The 27,108-nt window shown below is 46.3% G+C and overlaps 1 protein-coding gene and 1 pseudogene across 1 annotated transcript in view; both read right to left on the bottom strand.

Annotated features, from left to right (window-relative positions):
- ARHGEF33 (Rho guanine nucleotide exchange factor 33) overlaps window positions 1-27,108 on the bottom strand; it is a 59,760-nt gene that overhangs the window by 4,626 nt on the left and 28,026 nt on the right. Inside the window, exons 8-15 of the mRNA XM_075535438.1 lie at window positions 26,136-26,265; window positions 17,953-18,085; window positions 14,877-14,960; window positions 12,709-12,792; window positions 10,946-11,094; window positions 9,502-9,666; window positions 5,808-6,630; window positions 1,535-1,674 (exon numbers count right to left, since the gene is read on the bottom strand). Coding sequence (XP_075391553.1) covers window positions 1,535-1,674; window positions 5,808-6,630; window positions 9,502-9,666; window positions 10,946-11,094; window positions 12,709-12,792; window positions 14,877-14,960; window positions 17,953-18,085; window positions 26,136-26,265 — 1,708 coding nt within the window. The remainder of the gene's footprint in view (window positions 1-1,534; window positions 1,675-5,807; window positions 6,631-9,501; window positions 9,667-10,945; window positions 11,095-12,708; window positions 12,793-14,876; window positions 14,961-17,952; window positions 18,086-26,135; window positions 26,266-27,108) is intronic.
- On the bottom strand, window positions 19,111-19,779 carry LOC142430951 (RWD domain-containing protein 1 pseudogene; annotated as a pseudogene).

Below are 27,108 nucleotides of genomic sequence, written 5' to 3'. Positions count from 1 at the left end.
CTCTCAGGTAAATGGGAATTCGTGAAGGAACCAACGACGGTTCCACTGCTCAGTGCTTTCCAACACCCAGTACCCTGTGATTGGGAATGGCTTTTTGTTTTGGGAACTGAGCAGTTGTGTTTAAGAGAAAAAAATAAAAGATAGGATTCACCAGTAGCCATGGGAGTTCTAAATTCTTAGAAGGACTTAGGAACCTATATTCCACACTCCAACCAGAGAGTTGCTTCTAGGCTCCCACCTTGGGCAAACTCATCACAGGTGGACACTGGCCAGAAAAGATCCAAGTCTTTGATCCTACTTAGAGAGAGGACCGCAATTCTTAACTCCCCGTGCCTTGAATAAAGAGCGTGGTGTGAGGACCCACCCTGCGGCCTGCTTTAGCCACTGGGAAAGGGGACTTGGCAGAGTAGGGCTGCCGCTAATTGCAGGACCTTTGCGCTCCTTTATCCCTTCACACCTGCTCAATCCACCAGCACCAGCAACAGCTAGGGGCCAATAATCAGAAACCCACTCATCTCAGTACCGAGTTCCCCAGGGGAGGAGACCTCTAGAAACCATGGGGAAAGAAGGTAGAAAGTCCTCACTCCAGACTCGCAATTCTTCCATCAAGACCATTGTCTAAATCAACCAGTGACTTCTACCTTTAAGAAGAAAGTTATTTCCCCATGCTTCATTGTTTATCAGCTCCTGTGTAATTGGGCATCTATGGGCTTTATTTACCTTTTCCGTGTGTTAAAATAGGAAGACTTGCTGGGCAAAACGGACTGTGAGAGCCTCCTCTGCCAACAGCAACTCAGTACCAGGGGAAAATCTCTCCAGGAGAGACAGGGAAGGAGGCCTGGAGTCAGCAATAGCAGCATGGGGCAGGGCTGGCTGGGGGATCCCTCTACGGCTCAAGGCTAGCGCCCAGCTCACTCCGACAGACTCTGGGTGGTAAGACAGTTCAGCTAAGTGCTGACCAAAATGTCTGGTGGGCAATGTGGCATAAGACAATAAGGGTTGGAGTCTTCAGAGACCACAAAGGGGCAATGCCTTGTCTTTTGCTTCTCATCCAAGTATGAAAACAGCATTGAAGAGATTTATAACTAGAGCCCAAGCCATCTGTTAAGAAAAACATTTGCAGAAGTGCCCATATATATGAACTAGCAGCCAGGACCACTAGAGATCCATATAAGCACAAGTGCTGGGATGCCCTTATCAGAAGAGAGCACCCCTTACCACACTGGATCCCAATCCTCCCAATCTAAAAGGAATCTGATTGTCTCCAGCTCATTTCCCTGGGCACCTCTGCTCAGTCCTCTCCAGATACTGGACTTTGGGGGAAGGACGGGAGGGCTAAAAGACAGAGGAAGCAGGGGAAGCGGTGAGCCTAGTTCTACTCTGGGAGGCTACCTGGGGAAACGTCGTCACTCAGCAGGGTTCAGGCAATGAGCTTGAAGCAGGTGTGTGAGACCAGGCTACTTGAGACTTATCATTTAAAAAAAAACTTCCAGGGAAATGAGTCACAATGCTGTCTTGTCTAAAGGCTACTCACTTCTTTTTAAAGAGCTTCCGGAAGGAGCTGCGGAAGCCCCCTTTCTGGTCTTGCCTGGGGTTCTGATCGCTGAAAGATGTTTGTTCACTCTCTCTCTCTTCCTTGGGACAGAATCTGGTGGTGTCTTCTAAATGCATCTCCTGAAAACACAAAAGAGGGGTGGTGTTGACTCTTTTCCAGAGAAAGGATCTGTCCTGACTGCAGGGTCCCTTTGGAGCTGTCACTGTCCTTTCTTGCCCTCAGCATCCCAACCCCAACTATAGCAAACCTAGACGAAGCAGGAAATCAGTGCTTGAAAGCAAGAGGGAATGTTTGGCTCAGTGAACACAGACGTGTTTTCTATGTATTGAAGCAAATGGCCCCGAGTTATATGACATAACAGTAACAAAAGAGCCAGAAAAAAGCAGTGAGCTGATGATGTTTAAAGAGTGTAGAAACTAAATTCTGGAACAAGGGAAAACCCGTAGTTATTGCCTTGATGCACGGGGTTTGTTTACCTTCCTGTAAAACCAGAGCTGCTGGATGGTGGTACTAGCTTTAAAATCGCGTTCCAAGCTCTCCACTTGGAGGCGCAAGTGAAGGGAGGAGTTTCGGAGAGGTTGAAACCATCTAGAAATACTGTCAGTATTTCCAGCCGGCAGATATACCTTTACTATGGTTTTTACAATTCTTTTTCCTAGTGTTTGGATTTGAAAGTAAAAATCTGTGAAAAACAAGGCCCTATCTTTTGTGAATTCTTTAGCTTACTTTTAATTGTTAACATATGCTAACTAAAACAGATGTGTATATGTATTTATATGCACATAAGCTAGATAGGCATGCATAACACATGGGAACAAAATGTTTAGCATGAGGCGGCTGCATTGCCCCCAGAGGATGCCCTTGCTATGGGCCCTAGGACTGCATTTTGAAAAGCAGGATTTGAAGGAATATTTTGGGACTGACCCTATGAATGGCTTAAGGAAAATCTTGCTGTGGAATCATGCTCTTGATCACATCTTGCATTTGTAGTGTCTCACATGTTTCAAAGCCTATTCAGACATTGTATCTCATTGGGCCCTAGAGCTCACTGGCATCCTCACAACAGTCCTGCGTGTACAGTTGGGGAAGTGTATACGGATATCATCTTCTTTCTACAGATAAGAAGCTGGAGACACAGAGTAGCTTGGGGGATTGTCCAAAAGCACACTGCTATTCGGCAGCACAGTCCGGAGCAGAACCCAGAGCTCCTGGACACATTCTGAGGTGTTCTTTCCACTCAAGTACACTGGGGTGGGGGGTGGAGAGTGGCATCAAAAAGTTGGTGGAAAATGGAATTGAGAGAATTACGAAATTGTATCATTCTTAAAAGATTATCTTTATATAATTACATAACCGTTGAGTGTATCCTTCCATAATTATCCCAAAGAGGAAATGTTAACATGTATACTTCTACAAATCTGTAACTATGAAGAGTTAATAACTTAAAATAGAATGAAAAGAGAATTCCATTTTCTCAGGAACTCTTGGAAGCCCCCCCCCCCCACCTTGTTCTTGACAATTAAAGACAGGTAACGGCAGAAAATCTTAACAGGCTAGGCCTTCACTGGCACCGCTGGGCAGAGGAGTGATGGGACACACTGTGCTTCGCACATCGGGCAGGGAAGAGCTGCTATCTTCAAGGGAGGGCTTTGGAAAATTTCATCTTTTGCAGCTGTAACTCACATCCCACCCACCACCACCAGTCCAGCGGGCACGCGCGTGAACACATACACACACACACACATTCATACACAGCTGCTGCCCTCTAGCACCCCGCCTGTCACCTCTCTAGGACTCCCAACACTGTGAGTAGGGTTTCCAATCGGTCCATTCTGCTCCAACCCTCTGATGAGGATTTGCATTTCCACACAGACACACGAAAGCGGAACCTATACTTTAATCAAGTCTGGCAGGTAAGTTTTGTAGAACTTGCAAAATGAAGATTCTAGCTCAATCTATCTGGGGTGGAGAGGCAAATTCTCAGCAGGGGGCAGACCAGAAGGAACTGCTTCCAAGACCTTATTTTGAGAAAGAAAAAAATTCCCCAAAGTCAGAAATCGGCAATGTGACTTTGTTTGCAAGTTTGAAAAAATTCACTGATAGGTGATTGACAAAAGGCTCCTTCTAAGTGACCTCCATTTGCCCTTCCTGAGTGTCTTTCTCTGAACTGACTTGACTCATGTCTGACACTACTTATGACAGAATGTGCCATCTCGAGTGCTTACTGAACCAAACCAAACCCACTGCCACCAGGTGGATTCTGACTCATAATGACCCTACGTAGATAGGGTCTGAGACTGCAAATCTGTACAAAAGCAGCCTCACCTTTCTTCCTCTGAAAAGCAGTCCAATACCTAACTCACAGTGTAAGCAGTTCCTGAAATATTTTTTATTATTACTTCATATAGATGACCAACAGACACAAACATATTCTCCATTGCTTGATAGGTTGTTATGTCCTGTCAAGTTACTCAGACTCATAGCAACCCCATGCACAACAGAACAAAGCACCGCCCAGGCCTGCACCATCCTCACGATGGTTAAGTTTGAGCCCATTGTTGCAGCCACAGTGTCAATCTCTTCTTTCAGTCTTATGCAGTGGGCTGCTGCTCACTGCAAGGTCAGCAGCCTGGAACCACTCTTCTGAAGAAAGACGAGACTTTCTACTCCTGTAATGAGTTACAGTCTCGGGAATCCACAGGAGAAATTCTATTCTGTCCTGTATGAGTCAGAATTGACTTGATGGCAATGAGTTATTGGATTTTTATATTGTTATTTCTGGTTAATGGTTTTTGCCTGGCACTTGTTGAGCCCCCAATTTTCCACATATCAACAAGGAAAGAAGAGGAAAGAAAAAGCACCTGGTTGGTAGCACAGATTATCCTAAGTGGCAGGGTTTCCTCGATCTTCTACCCATCTCAAACCAGTTGAATTGCCACGTCCACCTCCTTTCTACTGCCAGTGTGAATAGCCTTTTAAAGGCTGACTTATACTTAAGATGGATTTGTCTGAGAATTTTTGTGTACTAGAATGTCATTTCAAAGCATGGGCTTGAAAACCAGAGCCAGGAGGGGCCTGAAACCCTGGGGCCCTCAGCAGTGTTAGCTGGCACCAGCAGCACATCCTCTGTCGGTACAGACTTGTATTCCTGGGGTTCAGAGATCAGTAGGTTCCAAGGCACTTCATCAGTCCCTTCATGTGCCTCTAGCTGAGGACCCTGAGGTCTTGAGTTCCCTTGTGGCTTTTTCAGCCCACTGGAAGGAAAAACATCACCCTGTTGTTTGATGTCCGTGGGCCTTTCTTCATGCTTCCCTAACTCTATCTCCACCCAGCTAACTTCTGGGAAGATTTTGACACCAAATTCAGACATCCAGACCTATCTAGGGGCCCTAGGTCTTTCTCCCAAGGAGCAATTGGTAGACCAGGGGTTTCAAGCAGCCAAGCCTTCAGTTAGTAGACAAGGGCTTAACCATCACCCTCAGAGGGTGTAAGTACCCCTCCTATTACTTCCATGATTTATTATTCATGTGTTCCTGTATCATCCTAAGACCAGTGATCCAGGAAGGCAGAGCTGGATTTCCTAACCCTCAGAATTTGGCGTGCTCAAAGCCTGGGGCAAGGCCAGTGTTCAGTGTTGGCTGGAGAATGAAAGAATGGAGTCCCGTAATCCCCTCTAGCCTAGAAATGAAAACAGACAGAATCTTGGACCCGGACAGTCCAATCTAGGGAAAGGATTCACAGAGTTGAGTGCCAGCGCTATCTGTACCCAATGCACGTGCAGTCGGTCCAGGCCTAAAATGAACCCACGAAGAGTTGCCCTGGTGACCCCGTGCCTAGTTCTAAGATGATATTAAACTGGAAGGTTGGTGGCAGATGGGAACAATCACGTGGCTCTCTCGACACTGTCTACAAGGAGGCGCACCTAACAGCCGGGCTAGCACCTGGTGTGGCATCCTTTGCGTGCGTGCGTGTGAAAAGTCGCGTGCCCTCTTTGCTGTCATACATACAGAAGACACAGCTGTTCCTGGAGCCAAGACTCGCTTTCGAGGGTGACTTAGGTACAAGGTCTTGGGCCTTGAGAGAAGCTAGGGCTCCCCGGGTTCGGGCCCCAGACCCTGCCCCACAGGCCCGGGGCGGCCCAGCCTCTGCGCTGCTGCGTGTGCTCCGTGCTCCCTGACGACCTAGGGGCATCGCGCCGCTGAGGCCCGGGGTGCCTGCGCGGTGGGTTCGGTTCGGTTCGGTTTTACTTTACCCTCCTTACTTCCAAATAGGTCTGTTTTTCGCTTTGGGACCTCTGTTGGGGGAAGAAGGTCCGGGGCGCGCCGCGGGCGGCGGCGGCGGCGGCGACCGGGCCGTGAGGGGCGGCGGCGCGCTCGGCCTTGAGCGGCGCGCGGCCGCCGCTGCTGCTGCGCGTGCTGTAGAGGCGCGGGGCCACGGCCTCGGCGGGCGGCGCGCGCGGGAACTCCTTGAGCGAGCGGCTCAGCGGCTTGGCCTTGCCGTGCGCCTGCGCCTGCGCCTGCGCGTGCGCCGCCTCCAGCTTGTACGCGCCGCCGCCGCCCGCCGGCGACGTGGCGCTCTTGGGCAGCGGCTGCAGCGCGTGCTCGGGCCGCTCGGCCTCCTGGGCGAAGCTGACGGGCCGCAGGAAGCAGATGTCCAGGCTGGACTCGGACGAGGCCGGCGAGCAGTTCTCGAAGAGGGCCGGGGCCTGGAAGGGCTCCTCGTCGTAGGGCGTGGGCAGCGCGAAGATCTCGCCGCCGTACTCGAACTCCTCGTAGCCGGCCGGCACGAAGCCGCGGGCGTCGGGCAGCAGCTCGGCCGGGCCGCGCAGGGAGCGCTCCACGTTGCCCAGCGGCTCGGCCGGCGCGGGTTCGAAGTCCATCTCGGGGATGGCCTGCAGGGGCCCGGCGAGCGTCTTCACGTCCTGCTCGGCGGCACAGAACTGCGCGGGCGCCAGCAGGCTCTCGGGCCGCTCGTGCTTCCGGCCGTCCAGCTCCCAGTCACTGGGCTTGCCGGGCTGCATGCTCTCCATCAGGTTTTGCGGTGGTTGGCTTTTCTTCGCGGGGGGCAGCATATGTCTTTAGAGGGGAGACAGAAGACAAAACAGGTGTGCTTACGGTTTGCTCCTGCAGGACTCGTCCCGAGGGCACGGCCGAGATCCACGCCCAGCACGGCTCGAAACACTGCTACTAAAAGCGTATCCGGGATTCCCTTTTGCACGCTGAGCTTCTACCTAGCAAATAAACTCTCTTTGCCACTTAAAAAAAAAAAAGCGTATCCGATTAAGAATGCTCATGAGCCCCAGGCCCCCATGTGGGAAAGTGGGCTTGTGTGTGGTCTGTCAAACAGATGCCCTAAATCCTCCTCCTAATCCCAATGTCACGGTGGTTGGGAAGCAGGACGGCCATCACTCCCCTTGTGGAAGCTGTGACCTTCCTTGCCCATCACCGGGCACCTGTCAGTGTCCCAAGCACCATTGTTCTCGATTCTCTCCTCTTGCTTGGCTGCCTGAAAGAGTCTTACAAAATCATGGAAACTCGACTTTGGTTCTGTTCGTGGCTTTGCACCCGTAAAATGAATTGTGAGTTCCCAGAGGAAGTGAAGTTCCCAGAGGAAGTAAATGTGACAAGATCTGGAAAACCGATGAATCTGGACAGTGGGCATATAAAGTTCCCTCTACTCTGAATATGCGGCATTTTCATGATAAATGAAAAATGCATGCCGTGTCTGTCCTCAGACTTGCCACCCACAAAAGCATTACCAAAATGTGAACGCTATCACTGAATCTGCCCAACTCTCTCAAGGCTTTTCATTTTTTTTAAGTCATGGATAACTAGTACTAGTTTATATAATAGCACAACGAACCCATAAATTCAGACATGAGTCTCTGTGCCGGTATTTAGTTGCCAGATAGATGTAATTGGACTCCTTAACTGCATACTGATCGAAATGGATTTGATTGGGAGTTCATTTTTAAAATTCTGTAAAACAAAAAAAATGCATAAAGAGAATATGGAAGCCAACACTGAGAGTTTACTTTGGTGATCTTAAAATGTAAACCAGACCTCACATTTACAGATGTGAAAAGTAGTGAAACAAAATATTGACTGACATGGAATTCTTTTAACTTGGAAGAGCATTACTGAGGGATTTTTGTTTGGTTTTGTGTTTGTGCAAGAGCACCACTCTATACAATGTGATGACAGCTATCTTGTTTGGTCTGAGATTTCATTGGGGAGTAAGTAACTATTTGTTGCACTTCAAAGTTTATTAATGACTCAGGAGTTGAAGAAATCCACAAAGTAAGTACCCATTTCCTGCATGTCTTCCCCACCTTTTGCAGAAAGGCTATTTTTTCTGTGAATCTTCTTTTTAGGAAGCAAATCATTCTGAGCCCATTTATTTAAAGTCTCATGGACCTCAGCATGATCCCGGTTCCCTCTTCCAGCTCCATATTTTCACCTCCATCTCTCTGATAAAGGTTATTATAAAAGAGATGAGGGAATAGATTTCTTTCAAGATGTTGGTCAGCTGTTCTTTCCAGTGATTATAATTGGCATTCTAAAACAGTAGTCATTAAAAGTTGGTCATCTCAAATCGCCTACATGTCACTCCATAGTAAATTTTGGGAAAGAACTCCTTGCATGACTTCTAAATTTACCTTAACGTAATAAAGACCCTAACAGAAATAACAGACTTAAGTGAGTTTGTGAGAACAATCTGTTTGATAAAGGGGAAATTTGGAACTTTTAGTCTCTAGAAATCCCCATTTGAAAAGCCATAGAGTTGCCTTTGTTCTTAATTTCTAGAGGTAAACGAGCTCTTGAGTTATATAAAGCCTTACTCTAAGGCTTTGTTAGACAGATAGGCAGGGATGGGATGTCCATTGACCCATGCCCTGAAAGCCAAGCACGAGAACAAAGGGCAGCACACTGCACATGCTCAGAGGCCTAGGTTCTCCCCCCACCCCCCATGGGTGGGCGTTAAACCTGGATCGGCCCACCTGGGCCAGGTGAATGCAATTCAGCCAATGGGGTCAATTGGGTCGTCCACCACGCCTCTCCCTGGAATCCTTGAAAAGGCAGGAGCCCAGAGGGAGAGAGACAGGACTTTGGAGGAGAACTTGGGAGAGAGATCTTTGCGTGACGCCGAACAGTCTCTCTGCCAGGCTGCATGGTCGGGTGGAATCCTATGAGTGCCGTGTAAAACCTGAAACTTCTAACTCATTAACCTCATTTGGATCACGAGCCAGGCTTCGGCGTGAATTCTTTCTTGTGTGGAGCCAAGGACTGAGGTGTAACCTCTATCCCCAGAGAGATCTAACAGCTTCCTAAGATGTTTACTGAATGAGAACTTGGATAGACACCTAGAGTGATTGGCCTAGCTTCTAGTTTAGTGTGATAGAAGGTTGTCAGTGTTCAAAGACCTCATTAAGGTGGCAATCCTTACACTGTCCAGAAGAGCTTTCAGGAAAGCAGTCAGACTTGGTGAAGAGAACTTTGGAAGTTGTCCTTCCTGAAGGAGCTTAAGAGGAGAACCCAAAACAAGGCAACATTCCGTGTCACCTTTTCCTCAACCTAAGCTTCCTCAGACCTAGGCTTCTCTTTCCCTCCACTCGATCTTTTGGAGGATTTACCGTGGTCCCCCCCCCATTTCTGAGGGGCTATAAAAGTACCTTCCTGTTCTCTTACAGCCCTCTCTTTAAATCTATCATTGTATAAAATTAAGAGACTCAGGCTGGAGGCGGAGAGCAGCTGCATGTGGTAAAATTGTTGGGAGCAACTCCCAGCTGGGCCTACTCCTTAACATGAGTGTCTTTTTTGGGACCTGGTATCGGGTCAACCATTGGCAACTACATAACGGCCAGATCCAGGCTGCCCTACGGCCCCACCCAACTACCTGAGCCAGAGGACTCTGCCATCACCCGGTCCACAGCAATAGGTGCTTACGTGACAGCAGGGCCAGAGCTAGGAGCAGAAGGGTAGGGTTGCATCATCTCTTCTGAATGGATCCCACCGTCCCGGACAGCCTCAGGACCTGTGGTGGAGGAAGCGTCTTGCCCAGCATTTGCACATTGGGAAGCCAGTCCTTTGTACAGCTTTGCCATGGATGACCTACAGAACAGAGGCAATCATTCTCAAGATGTGCAATGGGAAAACGTGTCTCTGAACCTGCAAGTTATGCCATGTGGACAGATAATGCTTCTGGGAGGAAGTTCAGTCCTGAAAGTCTTCCACAGGGGCTTTCTTTAACCAGGTTACCTACACAGTAGGGTGCAAGCTGGCTGATAAGCATAATAGAGGATGCAGATTGACCAAAATGAATTTGGGGGCTACATGAGGTGAGAGAAGCCATGGCTTAGGAGAGAACATTGTTTCTTGGACTGAAGCACCCACAAAAGTGATTGTCTTAATTTGCTTATCCATCGACTCTGGAAAACAAACTCCACGTGGCTATTGTCTGTTTTCCTCCATGCGGTATAGTGAATGCTTGCAGACAGAACCTAGTACAGAGCAGTTGCTCGATACATATAGACCGAATTCATGAAACCACATTGTGGCCTGTGAACTGCAATTTTGAATTTGGCATGTTTGAGGAAACCAAACTATTTTTGAGGGGTCAGAAATGTGGGAGACGAGGCAGATCTGCATAGTCATTTAAGGTAAAAGTGACGACTTTCCTAAAGTAACTTCCTCCCAGTAGTCCCCAGCCAGGCTACCTCCTTCCTCTACCCCCTCCCCCTTCTCATCTGTCCCCCTGCCCCTGCCCCATCAATGCATTTCAGCTCCTTAATATACAATATTATGCTGTGAACCCTTGATAGACCCTCCACTTGGCAACATCAGTAAATTGTCAACTAATATGGCCTTTCAAGTCGTAACTCTTTATATAATTGTGGACTTTATATTGCCTGTGGCTATTGTCTCATTTTGTTTCCTTGGGGAAATCTTTGACTTTAATAGAGGGTGTGACTTGAGACAGCCTCCTTTGTAACACACATCTGCTCACCTGGAAAGCCACACCCCTATTTCCTGACTGCACTTTAGTAGAAGCAAGAAGACCTGCTGTGACTTGGACATTTGGGGCTTCTGGTGTGGGACTTTGCATTTGGCTTGCCTCTACCTGACCTTCAGATTTGAGACTGAGCACAACCCACTGCCGCATGAGACCTTTCCTCAAAGTGCTTGAGTTTCTGAGGGATGTTGCAGAGAATCACAGAGCCCAGGGTCGTAAAGGAATATACTTGAGGTGCGCGAGTGGGAGGTGGGGTGGATGGAGCGCAATAGCATCTTAGAAAAGTTGGCCTTTTGGAACATCTTTAATCTCCAACTCTTTGAGAGTAGCCAGGCATTAATTCTTCTAGAAGAAATTAATACCACAATCAAAACTTACTTCTTGAGCTTTTTCCGTTTCTGAATAAGCAAATCCTCATTGCATTGAAACAGCAGGGTGTAGTGTGAGATGAATACTCGGAGGCGTTGAACACACACGAGAAGTAAGTAATAGTCAGGGTGCTCTTGTTCCGTGAACTTCAGGACATTCTGAATAGAGGTAAAAGGGAAGCCGCACTGCATTAGAATGAAAGTGTTTTGCTCATTGCTTTAATCTGTTGTGGAAGCATGGTAGCCCTTTAATCAATACACTGAGTGCAAATGCCCATCTAATTATTAGTTGAAAGGTTAGACTTGTTGCTCCTTTCATTCATTATTCCAAGAAAAAATAATAGTCACTATTGCCATTTGTGGCGACAGCAATGGACTCAAACATGAAACAGTTGTGAAGATGGCACAGGCTCCGATGGTATACCGAGTCACTATGAGTCTGATGTACCTAACAATAATAGAATTACTAGTTGTAATAGATCGCTTTTAGGAGAACTTTCTCAACATGGATTTGTAACTCCCACCAAATGAATGGCTTCCTTCTCCTGCAAACAGTTACAGTCTCCAGTCTTGGAAACCCACAGGAGGTCCCTGAGTATTGACTCCATGCCAGTGAGTTTCTCACCATGTTTTTTAACTCCCACCAGATGAATGGGTGGGACTATGTAAATTATACTTTGGCCCCAATAAGATGATTGGCCAGCTTGCTAATAATGTAAATAAAGTTCATGGTAACTTGCTGGGGTGGGAACAGGCAATTAAGATGTTTGGAACCAATAAAGGAAAGGGTCATCCCCATTAAGGCTTAAAAGGAACCCAGCAGAGGCAGATGGGGGACATGACTTCACAAAGAAGAGACAGGAGCAGAGAACATCCTTTGGACCTGGATTCTCTGAGAACCTCCTAGCTGCAAGTGACAATGAGAAACAGCGGTAGAGAAATAGCAGCAGCTGGAGTAATGGAAGACTGGCAGGAGGTTGTGTCTTCTGAGTGTCTTCCACTAGGAAGCTGAGTGGGGTGTCTTCTGGAACTTGACAAATGCTCACAGAGTCAAAGAGCTGAGAGTCTTCAGGTGAGGCTCCCCAGGGGACCGGAATGCCTCCAAGGTGGGGCTAAAGAGCTTTGTGAGGCTTGTATGTGCAGAATAGAGGCCAGGCCAAGAGGCTGAGAGACCGAGGCCTGCCTGTGAGCGGTCCTGATCAAAGGCCCTGAGGCCTTTCTGATCCTAAGTCATAACCTGTTCCTTCCCTAACAAACCCATAATTGTATTCCCTGTCAGTTCTTCTGGCCACTGCCATGAATTATTGAACTCAGCAGAGTGGGAGAGGATGCCATGGGAGTCCACTGGTGCCGGAATTGGTAAAAAGGAAAGTTTGACCTCTCTGTGATAGGAATGTTTATAAAGTTTTAGGAATCACCAACTACGTGGGCTGATTAGCCAGATAGTTCCTAGATGACTGTAGAACCAAAGTAAAGTGCTCAGAGTCTAGCAGGGGCTGCTACAGGAAGATCCTGGATCCGCACAGGTGGAAATAGCTGAGCAATGAAGAACTTGAAAGGCAGATATTAGGCACTAAAATAAAAAACATTTCAAAAGTAAGGACATGTCACTCATGCCGCAGATCTGACACAAAGTAATCATAATGATCTACACCATGTAAACATCTCTTGGAATATTAGTAATTCCTCGATTTTACCATGTTCCTTAGTTGGACACCAAACATAATTGTCTCATATGAAAAACAGTGTGGTGGCTTGCCCAGCCATGCCTACCTGCAAATGTATCAGGTATTCTGGGATGCGCTGGACTATGTGAAAAAACAGTGTATAGATGTCAGATTTAATCTCTTCATCACCCTGAAGGAAAGAAAAGTGGAGTCGGCCATCAGTCCCACGAGAATAAGAAGCTTTTACTAGCCGAGCATTTTCTTCTACGTTGTCAGGCAGCATTGGTCTCTCATGGAAGAGGCCACAGACATGTTTAAGGACATGCTCCGGGAGACACCATTTCCTCGCGGGGCCCATCTTCTACTTATTTGAATCTCTTCAACTTTCCAAACTAATCCCTCCACTGGCTACAACTTAGAACTGTGCAAGACAGGAGTGGGCACTCAATAAATCATGATTAAGTTTAAAGACTTTACTAACGCTCTCCAGCAAGTAATCGTTACAACAACTTTACTAATAAACTTTAGGAGTCCCTGGGGCCTCGTGAAAGTTGGAAGGGCGTGGGAGTAGTTGGAATTGGCAGCAGGAAATATTGGGCTTTCTCCGTGACTCTTCCCTTCTGTTCTCTTCTGTCTCAAATATTTAATGAGTGCTAAGGAGCTCCGGTGTCACCATAGGTTCAGGTGGAGCTGCGAGCCTCAAGGAAGGTGGTTCAAATGCACCAGCCACCCCTGTGCTAATTAGGTTTACTGTGCCAACCTGGCCAATAGGAACATTCGGGATTAATCAGGTCACGGTTTGCTTGAAGGGCAAAGAGAAAAATGACTCTGCAAGGTCCGGTCCCCTCTTCCTTACTCTCTGGTGTTCGGACCAGCTAGTTCTCTGCCTCAACCTGTAAGCTACACTACCTGTGGGCCAAGCCAGCCTGTGGATAGTGTTGTGAGCTTAAGGCTCCTTTAAGACCTGCTTCACTATGCTGCTGGTGCATACATCACTTGAGCTTGAGGCAGGTGGATTCCGTTGCCTTGCATAGCTTGAGTTCCCTATACCATTGGGCCTGCTTCACTAAGTTCCCAAGCCCTGCTGTTTGCTGCCTGTGGCCAGACTTTGCCTGCCTTGCCTGAGGGAGGACTCTGCTGCCTGCTTCTTTGGCCTTGGACCAGCAGCCCTTGTGAGTTGAAGGACTTCCAGTATATTAACTGTTCCATGGAAGTAAGTTGGACTGAGCCTTCTGTACTGCTGTGTGGACTAATTAGCTATGATATTCCTTCTTGCTGTATAAATACATATGTGTGCGTGTGCACGCGCTGGTTTTGTTACTCTAGAGAACCATGCCTAACACACACCTAAGGAAGAAAATTAGTCTACCCGCTCCCATCAAGATTTAGTCTCAAAAACCCAATGAAGCACTTTTACTCTACCCGATGGGGTCACTACTGAGTCAGAAGTGACACAATAGCAGTGAGCAACACGGTAGGGAATCCCTGGATGTCACAAATAATAAGTGCTTCCCTACTAAGCAGAAGGTTGGCAGTCCTAACCCACCTGGAGGCATCTTGCAAGTCAAGCCTGGTCATCTCCTGAAAGCTCAGTCTTAATAACCCTACGGAGCAGTTCTACTGTCTGTGCACACGTGGGGTCTCTGTGAGTTTGAATCAACTCAATGACAAAGAATAATAACAATGTGTGGTAGGTAGGTACTGGGTTGGGAATGAGAAGAGAGTTGAAGTGAAAGGTTAATAGGATGACATTGAAAAAAATTGTTTACTTCTTGTGAAATTTAATTAACTCTCAGCATTAGGGTTTCTGATATTTATTCTAACCGATCTAAAATAACTAGAATTGTTATATATTTAGATGTGTTTATTGAGCACCTAGTATAGCACTAGAACATGACTGGAGTTACTTTATAATCTTATCACCTGACAGGCAAAGGGTGACCTGAGTTTAACAGTTAAATTCCAAGCTTCTGAACTTGAGAAACAGAAACAACCACGTTATAGCTTGCAAGCTGCCCCCTGAAGATCTCTGCTTAGGACAGCTGACTGATTTGTGTGTAGGTCCAATGGGACCAAACAGAGGGTTGGAAAGGGCGGGAGAAGATTAAAGCAACCACACAGATCCCTTAGTGGGCTCCTCTAATCCCAGATAGGGATGCCGTGGATCTGTTCCATCTTCCAGTGTGGAAAACAAGCTAAAGTGCTTGCTGAGTGGATGGGCAGCATCGGGCTGATGCAGCTGTAAACAAAGGCACATACACACAGTGAACTCACCTCCTTCAGCACAACAACATGAACCAAAGAGATGCATTCAGGCAGGTCCCTCAGGTAGGCAACATAGTAGTCCAAGAAATTGTTCTTGAAAACAAAATAAAAAGGCATTGTAAGACCTGGGAACAGGGAAGGTACAACTCACATTCTCATAGAGCCACGTAGATTCAAAAGGGGTACTTTAAAGAGATTGTTTATTACCATTCTTTTTCATGTTTATCAATTATTTAATGTTTATTAATACTTTGGGGGGACTTTGAATTCATTTCTTTTTTATAAATCTTTTTATTGGGGCTCATACAACTCTTATCACAATCCATACATACATCAATTGAGTAAAACACCCTTATACATTCGTTGCCCTCGTCATTCTCAAAATTCGCTTTCTACTTGGATTCCTGGAATCAGCTCATTTTTTTTCCCACCCCTCCCTCCCTGATCCCCTCTTCCCCCTGCACCCTTAATAGTTTATAAATAATTATTTTATCTTATCGTACACTGCCCGGCGTCTCCCCTCACCCACCTTCCCATTGCTCATCTCCCAGAGAGGAGGTTACCCATAGATCCCCAAGATCGGTTCACCCTTTCTACATCCCCTTCCGTCCCGGTGTTGCCACTCCCACCGCTGGTCCTGAGGGGTTCATCCGTCCTAGATTCCCTGTATTTCCAGATCCCTACTGCACCTCTGTGCATCCTCTGGTCTAACCAGGTCCGCAAGGTAGAATTGGGGTCATGATAATTGGGAGGGGAGGAAGCGTTCAAGAACTAAAGGAAGGTTTTGAGTTTCATTGTTGCTACACTGAACCCTGAGTGACTCATCTCCTCCCCACTACCCCTCTGCAAAAGATGTCTAGCTGTCTACAGATGGGCACTGGGTCCCCATCACGCACACCCCCTCATTCACAGTGATGTGGTTTTTTCCCCCGCTGCCTTTGCTGTTTGAGACCTGGTCCCCTCTGCCCTTTACGATCACACATGTTGGTGTGCTGCTTCCATATGGGCTTTGTTGCTTCTGGGCTAGATGGCCACTTGTTTACTTTCAAGCCTTTAAGTCCCCAGACGCCGGGCACCATCAGCCTTCTTCACCACACTTGCTTATGCACATATTCGTCTTCAGCAGTTATGTGAGGAAAGTGATCACACAATGATTGTTTTTGTTCTTTGGTGTCTGCTACCTGGTCTATTCAACACCTTGTATTCGCTTAGGCTGTGTGCTTCTTCTCTGTGGGGTTTGTTGCTTCCGAGCTAGATGGCCGCTTGTTTGCCTTCAAGCCTTTAAGACCCCAGATGCCATATCTTTTTGATAACCGGGCACCATCAGCATTCTTCACCACGTTTGCTTACACACACGTCTGTCTTCAGTGATCATGTCGGGAAGGTAGGTATCATGGAATGACCGTTTAGCTGGGCAAGGTGCTATTGTATTGAGGAAGTGTGCGTGAGGAGGCCCAATGTCCACCTGCTACCCTACTACTGAACCTATAAATATATGCACATAGGTCTTAATTCATTTCTTAAAATCTTTTTTGGTTGTAAGATAATGGTTGCTATGGGGTTGGAAACCCAAATTCAATAGCTCTACTTCAGTGAGAGAAAAATAATATCAACAAAGGAGGTGGGGTGGGTCATGTAAGCTGAAAAGCTAATTTTCACTTATCAAATGATAAATATATATACATACACACACATACATAAATCCCCTCTCAATCCAAATAGGAAGTAACCCCTCAAGGAAACAATTCTCAGCTTCCTGAGACACTTATATTAGCACACCAATTCTCAGCTCAAGAAATCACACCGAATGCAAGTGCGTACGAAGGAAATTGGAAACACAGAGTTAAATCCACTCTAATCTAGCATTCGGTAACCCAGTTGTTATCCACGGTTGTGAATCATTGATGTACAGAGATCTATTGCAGCCAAAATCTGGTTTGCATATCAGTCTTACTCGGCCCCCAGAGTTGTTGTTTCTTAATGAGTAAGCTCCATATAGCAGTCTAGTTTCCAGCTTCTCTTGAAATAGCAGAAGATCTGGCAATGTGTGTGCCTGTCTCACACGCTAATTGGAGAAAGCTGAGTAGTAACTCCTCGTAGCAAGAACGTGTGTGTCCCTCGGCACACTTCCCCCCAGTCCACAATGTACATATGAGTATTGTACTCCACTCAGCTTATCGTGTCAGTTTAGGTCACTGTCTGGTTTTACAGGCATTTGAGTTTGTAGCTTTTGGCCTGGGTCATATTTTCCTTTTGTAAGGCATTCTAGAAATTTTAAAACTTTGCATTCTTTCTCCGTGCAAGTGAAAAATAAAGAAGCATTCAATAGCTTTCCATCACGTTTTTAAAGATCTCTAAAGAGGGAAAATTGGGTGTGGAGATGCATGGACATGTACAAACTTCATATAGTATATGTAAACACATATATACTCTACTGTGAGTCACAGTAATTCTATAAATCTTCACGGGAGTGGTGTCATCTTTCTCCCGAGGAGCAGGTCCTGAGATCGAACTGATAACCTTGGAGCTAGCAGTCCAACGTGTGCTTGGCAGCACCGCCAGGGCTTCACTCTCTCTAACTGGTTGCTTTCTTCTATTTGCCTTGGAGTTGATTCTGACTCATGGCAACCCCATGTGAGTCAGAGGGCCTTCACTGGCTGATCGTTTTGAAAGCAGAACTTAGGCTTTTCTCCCGAGGAACCCTTGGTTGGACATGAACCTCCAACTTTTCTATTAGCAACTGATTATCCTATTAGTGACTGAGCACACTAGCTTTTAACCACCCCGCCCCCACCCCAGGGACCGCAGAGGCAGTACATGACCGAAGAAAGTAATGAACTGGACATTAGAAGGCCTGCATTCTAGCATCAGGTCACGACTGTGTAGTTTGCTGGGTGATTCCAGCAGTCCTGTCATTTCTCTGGGCCTTGCCACCATCAATTAAATGAGGAGCTTCAACCAGATCGCTAATTCTCCCAGCTCTGATAGTCACTAATTCTAGATTCTCACTAAGAAAACCAGAAGCAGAGAAGTGAGCGGCAGAGTCACATAATTAAGTTGATGGAAGAATGAAACCAAAACTTACCTCATCATTTGTCAATTTCAGGAATAAATCTCCAAGGACTCCCTGGCGTGGCCACTTCAGAACCCTTTCCTGCAGCGCATGAAGCAGATCCAGGTGCTGCTGGACCAGATACCGTAAGGAGCCAGGGAAGAGGCTTGAAACAGAAGGACAGAATCACACAGACCGGGTGTAGCGAACAGAAGACCGTGTAAGATACATGCCGCAGGTCTCATCTTCCCACTCAAAATGCCCTGACAGTCTGCAGGTAGGTGTTGCTGGCTTTCAAAGGACGCTCTAAGCCTTGCAGCCCACAGAGACGAGGGTATCTCGACCCTCTGTGAGAGAATGCAAGGACTCCTGGCACTCCTATTTCCCATCCCTTCTGCCTCGTGAATCCTGAGTTACAAGGCCAGCTGACACGTAAACAACAGCGGAAAGGCCTTCGGATGTAAGCTCATAGTTAGAGGTGTGGGCTTGGAAGAGCCTAGTAACCCCAGTCCAAATCAGAAGGAAATTCAGAGGGGTGGCTAGAAAACTCTCTGACGGAAAGAAGCGCAGAAGCATACTGAAGAGGAAGAGGTCTCGCTGTGGAAGAGTTCTTCCCATCTGGTTTATAAATGGCTTTGGGTAGAACAGGAAAAGATACTGGGTCTCCCTGGTACCATCGACCTTTGTAACGACCTGCCCACTACAGCTTGTGTGATAGGTCTTAGCTTATCTGGTTTTCTTGCTGTTCCTCCTCCCAGCCTTTCTAGCCAGAAAGCTGCCTTCTGCCGCAGCAAGGCTAGGCAGAGGTGCTTGCAGAGACGCAGGACCTTCCCGCACTGCCCACCGCGGTCACGGCGACGACGTTAGGGGCAGGGAAGAGCGGCCAACGCTTCCGTCCAATATCGCGAAGAGCACTGACCTACGATGGGCCTGTGCCAAATACTGGAAACGGGCTTTCGCGCCCGGACCACATCCCCCGCCCCCGCCCACTTTAGCAAGCGTATGCTTTTTAAAAATTTATAGTCAGTATATTAACTCAATGATGAAAGTTATCAGAAGAACATTCTCTTGAAAATGACCCTTTTCTTAGGAAAAAAAAGGAGCAATCAAGGCCCTGTCAGCACAGCCACGCCTCTCTGCAGATGGGCGGGTCCTTCGGTCCGCTGGGTCACTCTCTGGACCCGCAGAATTCTAGTCTGGATCAGCCTCCTCATCCTCCAGCTCCAAATCTTCCACTTCCCGGAACAAAGACTCATCTACTTCCACATTATCTCCAGCATCCTCCAAGAACTGGATATCAGATGTATTGAGATTATGATCTGTTTCGAATAGTCCTTTCCCACGTCATTTATATTTTTTCCTACTTGCTCCTCCTCTTTCATTCGTTTCTTTTTCATTTCCAAGAGTTCTGCATCAATTCGGCCTTCCAGCTTAAATTTTCTTTTTTTTTTTAAGGGATTCTTGATTGTAACAGGAGTGCCATGCGACATCGTTGCTTTTCAGCTGCTTTTCCTTTCTGCTCCTTCTCTTCTTCTACTTTTTATTAGGTCTACTATTTCACTTAAAATTTCTTGTACAGCTGATACACGAGTAAAGATCATTACCATACCAAGGTTTCTTCTACTTGCAATTCTAGTCATGTAAAGAGTCTGAAACATCATTATCTGCTAGATTTTCCTGGGAGAATATCTCATTGTGGGTATTTTTCGCTGTGTGTCAACTTGAGCGAAGTGTTCACAGCCTTGCATGTCACAGTACTGGGGACACTGGGGAGCGTCTGATAACACTGTGAAGGGGTCAGGGGAAAGGGGGCTGCAGAGCCTCCAGCTCCTTGCGCTGCTCCGCGCCGAAATCCGCCATCGTGACCCTCGCCGCTGCCCGTGGAAGGCCCAGACAACAAGCTGCAGCTGGTCAAGGGCATGATTGGCAATCAGGGAGGAATGTCGATGGAGAGCAGAGGGAGAGGGAGCTACGGACACGGAAGCTATTTCGCTGTTTTGCCTACAGCCACATCTGGCTCGCAGAAGCAGCCTATCCCCTCTGTCCCCCAATTAAAGCATGCATTTTAAGTGCTCAGCTTCTTTTCTGCTTCTCCCTCAACTGGGGGTGAAATGATGGCCACCAGAGCCGTCTAGTCTTTGTAAAGCTGTCGAAGTTATTTCAGTACTGTGAGTTACACAGTACTCACACTGTGGGACAAGTAAACTCAAAGCCATCAAGGAAAATCCAGTTATCATTTCAAAAAACTAAATTAGCTCTTGCCAGTCTTGCCCCAAGGCCAAAATCACTCCGCACCAGGAGCTACTCCTGTGTAATTGGCATTGACAATCCAGCAAGTGCCACCTGGTGGTGATTTGTGGCATACAGCGTGTTGAGTTCTCCATGGACTCGAAGCTGGACTTTATTTTAAGAGGCTGTTTTGTTACACAATCCTGTCCAGCTGATCATTGGCCCTCTGTGGCAAGCATTCAGACAGGCTTGTTCAGTCCCAAGGCAGAGAGCTCTTTCTGGGTGAATCAGACTGGAAACAAGCAAGGAGCGTGTCAGGGGCAGCCAGCCCCTAACACATTATTACGGGTCCGGTAGGCACAATTGTACAGCGATAATAAGTAAAGATCATAGTACAGTTATAGAGAGCATGACAGATAGAAGGGAAAGATAGAAATAAATGGAGTCAGACACGATTCATAGCAGCATGCTCACCTCAGCCCCGCTTGGTGGTCCGCGTGGAGGGAGAGGGCTCTTTAATGCTAGCCCAGGCTTCTTATATTCTCTGGGGACATGCAAGCCCCCTAATTACAGGCGAGTACAAATGTCACAGAAAGGGGTTGTACTATAGGTAATAAAGTAATGAGAGGGGGTGGTCTAGGGACATACATGCAATAGGGAGAGGAGGGATTGGGGGCATACATTCTGCAAGATGGGTGGATCCTAGATTTAGGATGGCAACTTAATTTTGGATGTCACAGAGCCAGTTTGGCCTGCTCCCTGGCTCAACTGATAGAGACCATTACTGGTAGGGTGTGAATGCTTGGTCTCAGGCCTCAGGGAGAAATAGTTTATTGTCCCCCACAGCAGGGAGCAGGCCTACCCTGTAGTCTGGTGACTAACTGCCCTCGGGCAGGATGTCTGTATAAGCGTCTTCTGTTCCCCCACAGGAGCGCCCACACTTGTTACGCTCCAACAAATTAACAGCAGCCCACAGATTCCACCCAGGCTTCAGCCCTGTGGCTTCCACTCCTGTGCTTTCCAGCCCTTTCCACCCAGGGCAGAGCTGGCTGGTAACAGGGCTGTTGAGACTGGCATACTTTACTAGGGTATTTTTCCTTAGGAGAAAACCTAGAAGTTTCTTTTATGGGTTTGAGAAGATGTGGCAACCTCAGGCTCCATATAAGGGTATAGGTGAAGTAGATATTATTTTCATTCTTAGATAGCTTTGCAACAGGGATTAAAGGGCTGAAGGTTTGAGATTCAAAATGGGAAGACAATAAATATTAGCAAAATTACCTTCATCTATGTACAGGGAAAAATGCTAACAGAAAAAATGAATCATCTCGTTTTGTTCTATAGCTCTATTTGAAATATATACAGAGATTTTAGAAAATCTCAAAGAAAAATATAGTGAGTAAAGAATGGTAATGAAAGTCTAGCTGTCAGCACTGAAGATAAAGCCCGAGGAGAGTGGCAGGTCTGCCCAGGCCGCACAGGATCAAACTAAAAGGGAAAGAGAGAGAGAGAGAGAGGACAGCATCCTGGCCCACCAAGATTTGCGGACGACAATCTGCTCAGAGCTGCCAATACACAGAGGACTGTAGGGTGGCCTCACCATGAGAAATGAGGTCTCCTCATTTCAAAGCCACAAAGTCCTGGAGGAATTCTGAAAATAGACTTCGGACTTGGGGGCAGGGCTTGGCACTGCATCAGACCTGATCAGAAAACATTCATAAGGATCAGGAGACAGACCAAGAACTATTCATAAGCTATTTTTGTTTCTTTTTTTTCATGTCTGTCTATATAAGATAGGCAGGATAAACAATCCGAGAAAATAATAGGACTAATGGTTCCAGGGGTGGGGGAGAGGGGGAAAGGGAGGGCAGAGCCAACAAACCCAGGGACAAGGGAACAACAAGAAATATAAAATCGATGGTGAGGAGGGTATAGAATGCCTGGTGGGGTTCAATCTGTACTTCTGAGAGGAAGTACAGAGAGCCTAAAGAAGGTCAAACATGATAGTGGGACAGGAGGAAAGTACATAAAAGGAAATAGAGGAAAGAACTAGGAGATAAAAGACATTTATAGGAGTATAAACATAGGCATGGACATATGTAAATATACTAATATATAGTGATAGAGATATAGGTCTATGTACATATATTTGTAGGTTAAGTATTAAGGTAGCAGGTGAACATTAGGCCTCCACTCAAGTCCTCCCTCAACACAACATTTTGTTTTGATAACCTGATATTCTGTGACGCTCACCTTCCCGACACTGTCACTGAAGACAAAATGGGTGCATAAGCAAATGTGAAGAACGTTGATGGTGTCCAGCTATTGTAAGATATAGTGTCTGGGGTCTTAAAGTCTTGAAGTTAAACAAGTGGCCATCTAGCAGGGAAGCAACAAAGTCCACATCACAAGGTGTCGATGGGATCAGGTATCAACCTGATCAACTATTTTGATGTGAACTAGGGGGGTCAGAATGGAGACCCAAAGCCCATCTGTAGACAATTTGACATCCTCTTACAGAAGCGTCACAAGGAAGGGACAAGCCAGCCAGGGTGCAGTGTAGCACCAATGAAACATACAACATTCTTCTGGTTCTTCAATATTTCCTTCTCCCCACTATCATGACCCCAGTTCTACCTTACAGATCTGGCTAGATCAGAGCATGTACACTGATACAGATAAGAGATCTCAACACAGAGAATCTAGGACAGATAAACCTCTCAGCACCAATAATGAGGGTAAGGGGAATGTGGGGGAGAAGGGAGATAAAGGGGGAACCAATCACAATGATCGATGTACAAACACCCCACCACCACCACACACACAAAAAGGGACAAAAAAGAAATGGTAAAAGGAGACAGAGACAGTGTACAATATGAAAATAGAAATAATTTATAAATTATCAAGGGTTCACGAGGATGGGAGGGAGGGGATAAAAGAGGACCTGAAACCAAGGACTCAAGTAGAAAGAAAATGTTTTGGAAATGTTGATGGCAACATGTGTACAAATGTGCTTGATACAATTGATGTATGGACTGTTATAAGAGTTAGAAGAGCCCCCAGTAAAATGATTTATTAAAATTAAAATATTAGGGGACACTATAAAAAAAGACTAGCTGTCAGAAAGAAAAATGGCATTCCTACAAAGCTGAGAACAGGGACTTCATATTTAGTACTAATTTAGACAAATATTCAAATACAACAATGTTACTGTAGCACTAGTCACAAGAGACAAAGGTTGGAAACAACCCAAATGCCCAATTAAAACATAAATAAGCAAAATATGGCATATAAAATAGTGGAATATTATTCAGCCAAAAAGAGAAGTGAAAATCCTGACATGTCATCAGGTGCATGAACCTTGAAAATGTTGTTCTTGTTTTTATTTTTGTTGTTGTTGTTGTTAAGAGCCAGTGGGCCTGTTCAGACTTGTAGTGATCCTACCTACAAAGTGGCGTTCATGAGAACTTTGTATTATCTTTTAATTTTTCCACAAACTTTTTGAATCCCCTTTGTAAGTAGGGCCTTCAAAAAAGAGAAAGAAACACTACTGGGCCCTCCACCATCCTCACAATCTTTGCTACATCTGAGTTCATGATTGCGGCTTCTGTTGGTCCATCTCCTGGAGGGTCTTCCTCTTGTTTTGCTAATTTTCTACTGTACACAACATGATGCCCTTCTCCAGAGACTAATCACTCCTGATAACATATCCAAAGCACAAGAGACAAATTTTCTCCCTACTTGCTTCTAAAAAGCATTTTGGCTGCACTTCTTTCCAGACAGATTTGTTTGTTCTTCTGGCAGCCCATGGTATATTCTTGAGTTGTCCCCAAATAACACAACTTCTCCAGTCTTCTTTATTCAGTGCCCAGCTTGGGCGCGTATCCGAGGCCATTGAAAATACCCTGGCTATGGTCGCATGAACTTTAGTCTTCAAACTGATATTTTTGCTTTTGAAAACTTCAAGGGAGACCTTTCACAGAAAATTTGGCCAGAGCCGTATGTCATTTTCCCAGTCACCCATCAGCTTGTCCTACGGTGGTGGCTTGTGATGCTCAAAAGCTCTGCCACTGGTGCTTCAAACAGAAGCCGATCACCCGCGGCGAGTGGGCTTCAGCAGAGCTTCCGGACTAAGAACAAACTACAGACAAGGAACACGCCATCCAAATCTGAAAAGCCCACTGCTCAAAACACCGTCAACGGCAGCAGAAGGCTGTCTGATACATTGCCAGAAGAGTAGCCCCTCAGGTTTGAAGGCACTTAAAATGAGGCTGGAGAAGTGTCTCCTCAAAGGAGTAGTTGTTGTTGTTGTTGTTAGGTGCCATCAAGCTGGTTGACCAGGTCGCTTGTCCTCCAAATGTCCTGGCATTGATGAAGATGAATGAGTGTTTCCAGTGCTTCTGCAACTTGTTGAGATATAGTCATTGGAATTCTGACCATGTCTAGAGCTTTCCTGTTTTGCTACTGTCTTCAGTGTGGCTTGGACTTCTTCCTTCAGCTCTACTGGCTCTTGCTCCTATGAAATGGTTGAATGTCGGCCACTTCCTTGTGGTCCAGTGACTCTGCATTGTCTCCATCTTCTTTTGATGATTCCTGCAGCTTTCAATATTTTCCCACTGGAATTCCATATTGCAACTCAAGGCGTGAATGTTTCTTCAACTCTTTCAACTTGGGCGTGCTGAGCACATTCTTCCTTTGTGGCTTTCTAACTCCGGGTCTTTGCATATTTCATTATAATGCTCAACTTTCTCTTCTCCAGTTGTCCTTTGAAATTTTATTTCTAGCTTTTACTTCATCATTTCTTCCATGTGTTTTAGCTGCTGTACATCAATCAGTCTCTTCAGGTCTTCTGTTATTAGTCTTCAATGCCAATGCCCCAAGTACTTGGCCTTAATAACATGCACGGAGTAGAGCTTGTAGAATTAAATAAGAAAGAACAGCTGCAAACATCCATTAATAACTCAAAATGGAACTACAAAGTATGAATTTAGGAAAATTAGAAATTGTAAAAAATTAAATCAAACTCCTAAAGATCAATATCCTAGGCATTCATGAGCTGAAACGCACTGGCATTGGCCTCTTTGAATTGGACGACCATACTGCCCACACCACGTGTGTGCACACTCACACGTTACCCAGTACTACGGGATCACTTAAACAAGTCATATGAAGTGTCTGGAGCAGTGGCTGAGAGCCTGGCTGCTGAGCAAAAGGTCAGTGGTGTGAACCCACTAGTTAGTTGCTCGTGCTCGTCGGGAGAAAGATGTAGCAGTCTGCTTTTTAAAGGTGTGTAGCACTGGGCCCCCTAGAGGGTAGTTCTTTCCTGTCAGGTGGCTCACTCTGGATTAGATCAACTCAGCAACATTGGGTTTGTTTTGGATTTCGACAAATCGCCTGAACAAATAATAGGGAATCTCCTGAAAAAAAAAAAAAAAGAACCATCTAATCCTAGAGCTGTGTCAGTACTGTGACATTTTTCTAATGGCCGGGTGGTGCTTCAGACCTCCACAACAGCCATTGCACAGTGCTCTCCCACGCGGACACAGCACAGAAAGCGATGCCTGTCTTGTAGCATTTGTCCCCTTGTTGGGCAAATGGTTCTTGCTCTTGGGTGCTAGCGGTAAGGTTAGAGGCTTACACTCGGGCTTTGTGGTGGACTACTGAGAAATCAGACATTGAAAAGCTAGGAAACACGGTGCCTCTCTGACCACGTGGGTTCCTTGTCGCCAACTCCAGGGCAGTTGCTGCTGCCCAGGTTCTTAGAGACACTCCACGGCCTCTGAAGGCACAGGGGACTAGATTCATTTCCTAACCTGCTGAACACCTGTGTTTGACACTTACCACCGGTTATCTGCCCCAGGAACCAGTTTCTTTTCAACGACTATTTCTAGAACTTTGTAAAAGCCCAAAAGCCCCAAAATGGAAACAAGAAACAACTTACCTTAAATCTTAATCAATCGGAAAACTAAAGGCAATGAATTTGTGGATACCTTCTCTCTTTGGTATTCCTCTTCCCATCTGAGCCCTGGAATGTTGCCTTTATCTTCAGGATCAGAGAGATATTAATCACATATTTTCTTTCCGATTCCAGGAGTTCTAGAGCCACAGTCTGCCTTTTAGCTTGAAAAACAAACCAAGGAGGGAAACTGTGTTAACCCCAAACCCTACAAAATGAAGACAATAATGAGTCAATGAAAAGATAATGAAAGCAATAATAAAAATAAAAGATGTCAGTAAGATTTTGGTAAATGGAAAGAAAAATAGAGGCACGGTAATTGATTCAGCTGACCAAAAGGCACAAAACCTCGGAGCTTTCATTTGCAAGTCGTGCACCTGCCAAGAAACAGAAAGGCTCAAGGATGGAAGCAACAGATACTGCCGAAAGTACAAATAAGGGCAATCCTGAAAACATTGTGCATGAGTACAATAGCACTTCCTGGTTTTCACCTCCACCGCATGCCAGTATGAGTTAGTTGGTTTATTGTGCCAACCTGGCCGATAAACATATGTGGGGTTAATTGAAGGGCTGAGGGAGAAATGGCTTGGTGAGCCTTGCCTTTCTAGTTCTCAGGTCTCTTGCTTTCTGATGGTCGCACCAGGGTGCAGCTGCCTTAGCAGTTCCCTGCTTCAGCTTGCAAGGCTCACTTCCTGCAAGACATCCTGCAAGGAGAAGCCACATGGACCTACCCAATGCAGCCCTGGGTGCTGGAGCAACCGTGTGGAGACCCCTGCCAGTGCTGAGATGCTTACACATTCACTGATTCAACTTTCCTCCTGCAGTCAGGTCAGCATCACAGTGTGTGTTTTGTGAGATGGAGGAGGACTTTGTGGATTGCTGTCGGATATATGGGTTAATGTTGGACTTGTGGGCTTGGGCAGCACTGGGTTGGGATGTTTTCTTGGTGTGCACTTAGCCTCTATATAAAACTCTCTCTTATACATGAGTTTCTGTGGATTTATTTC

This window comes from Tenrec ecaudatus, chromosome 17 (assembly GCF_050624435.1).
Source record: "Tenrec ecaudatus isolate mTenEca1 chromosome 17, mTenEca1.hap1, whole genome shotgun sequence".
NCBI classification, from domain to species: domain Eukaryota; kingdom Metazoa; phylum Chordata; class Mammalia; order Afrosoricida; family Tenrecidae; genus Tenrec; species Tenrec ecaudatus.
This window is presented reverse-complemented; position numbering and strand designations above follow the sequence as displayed.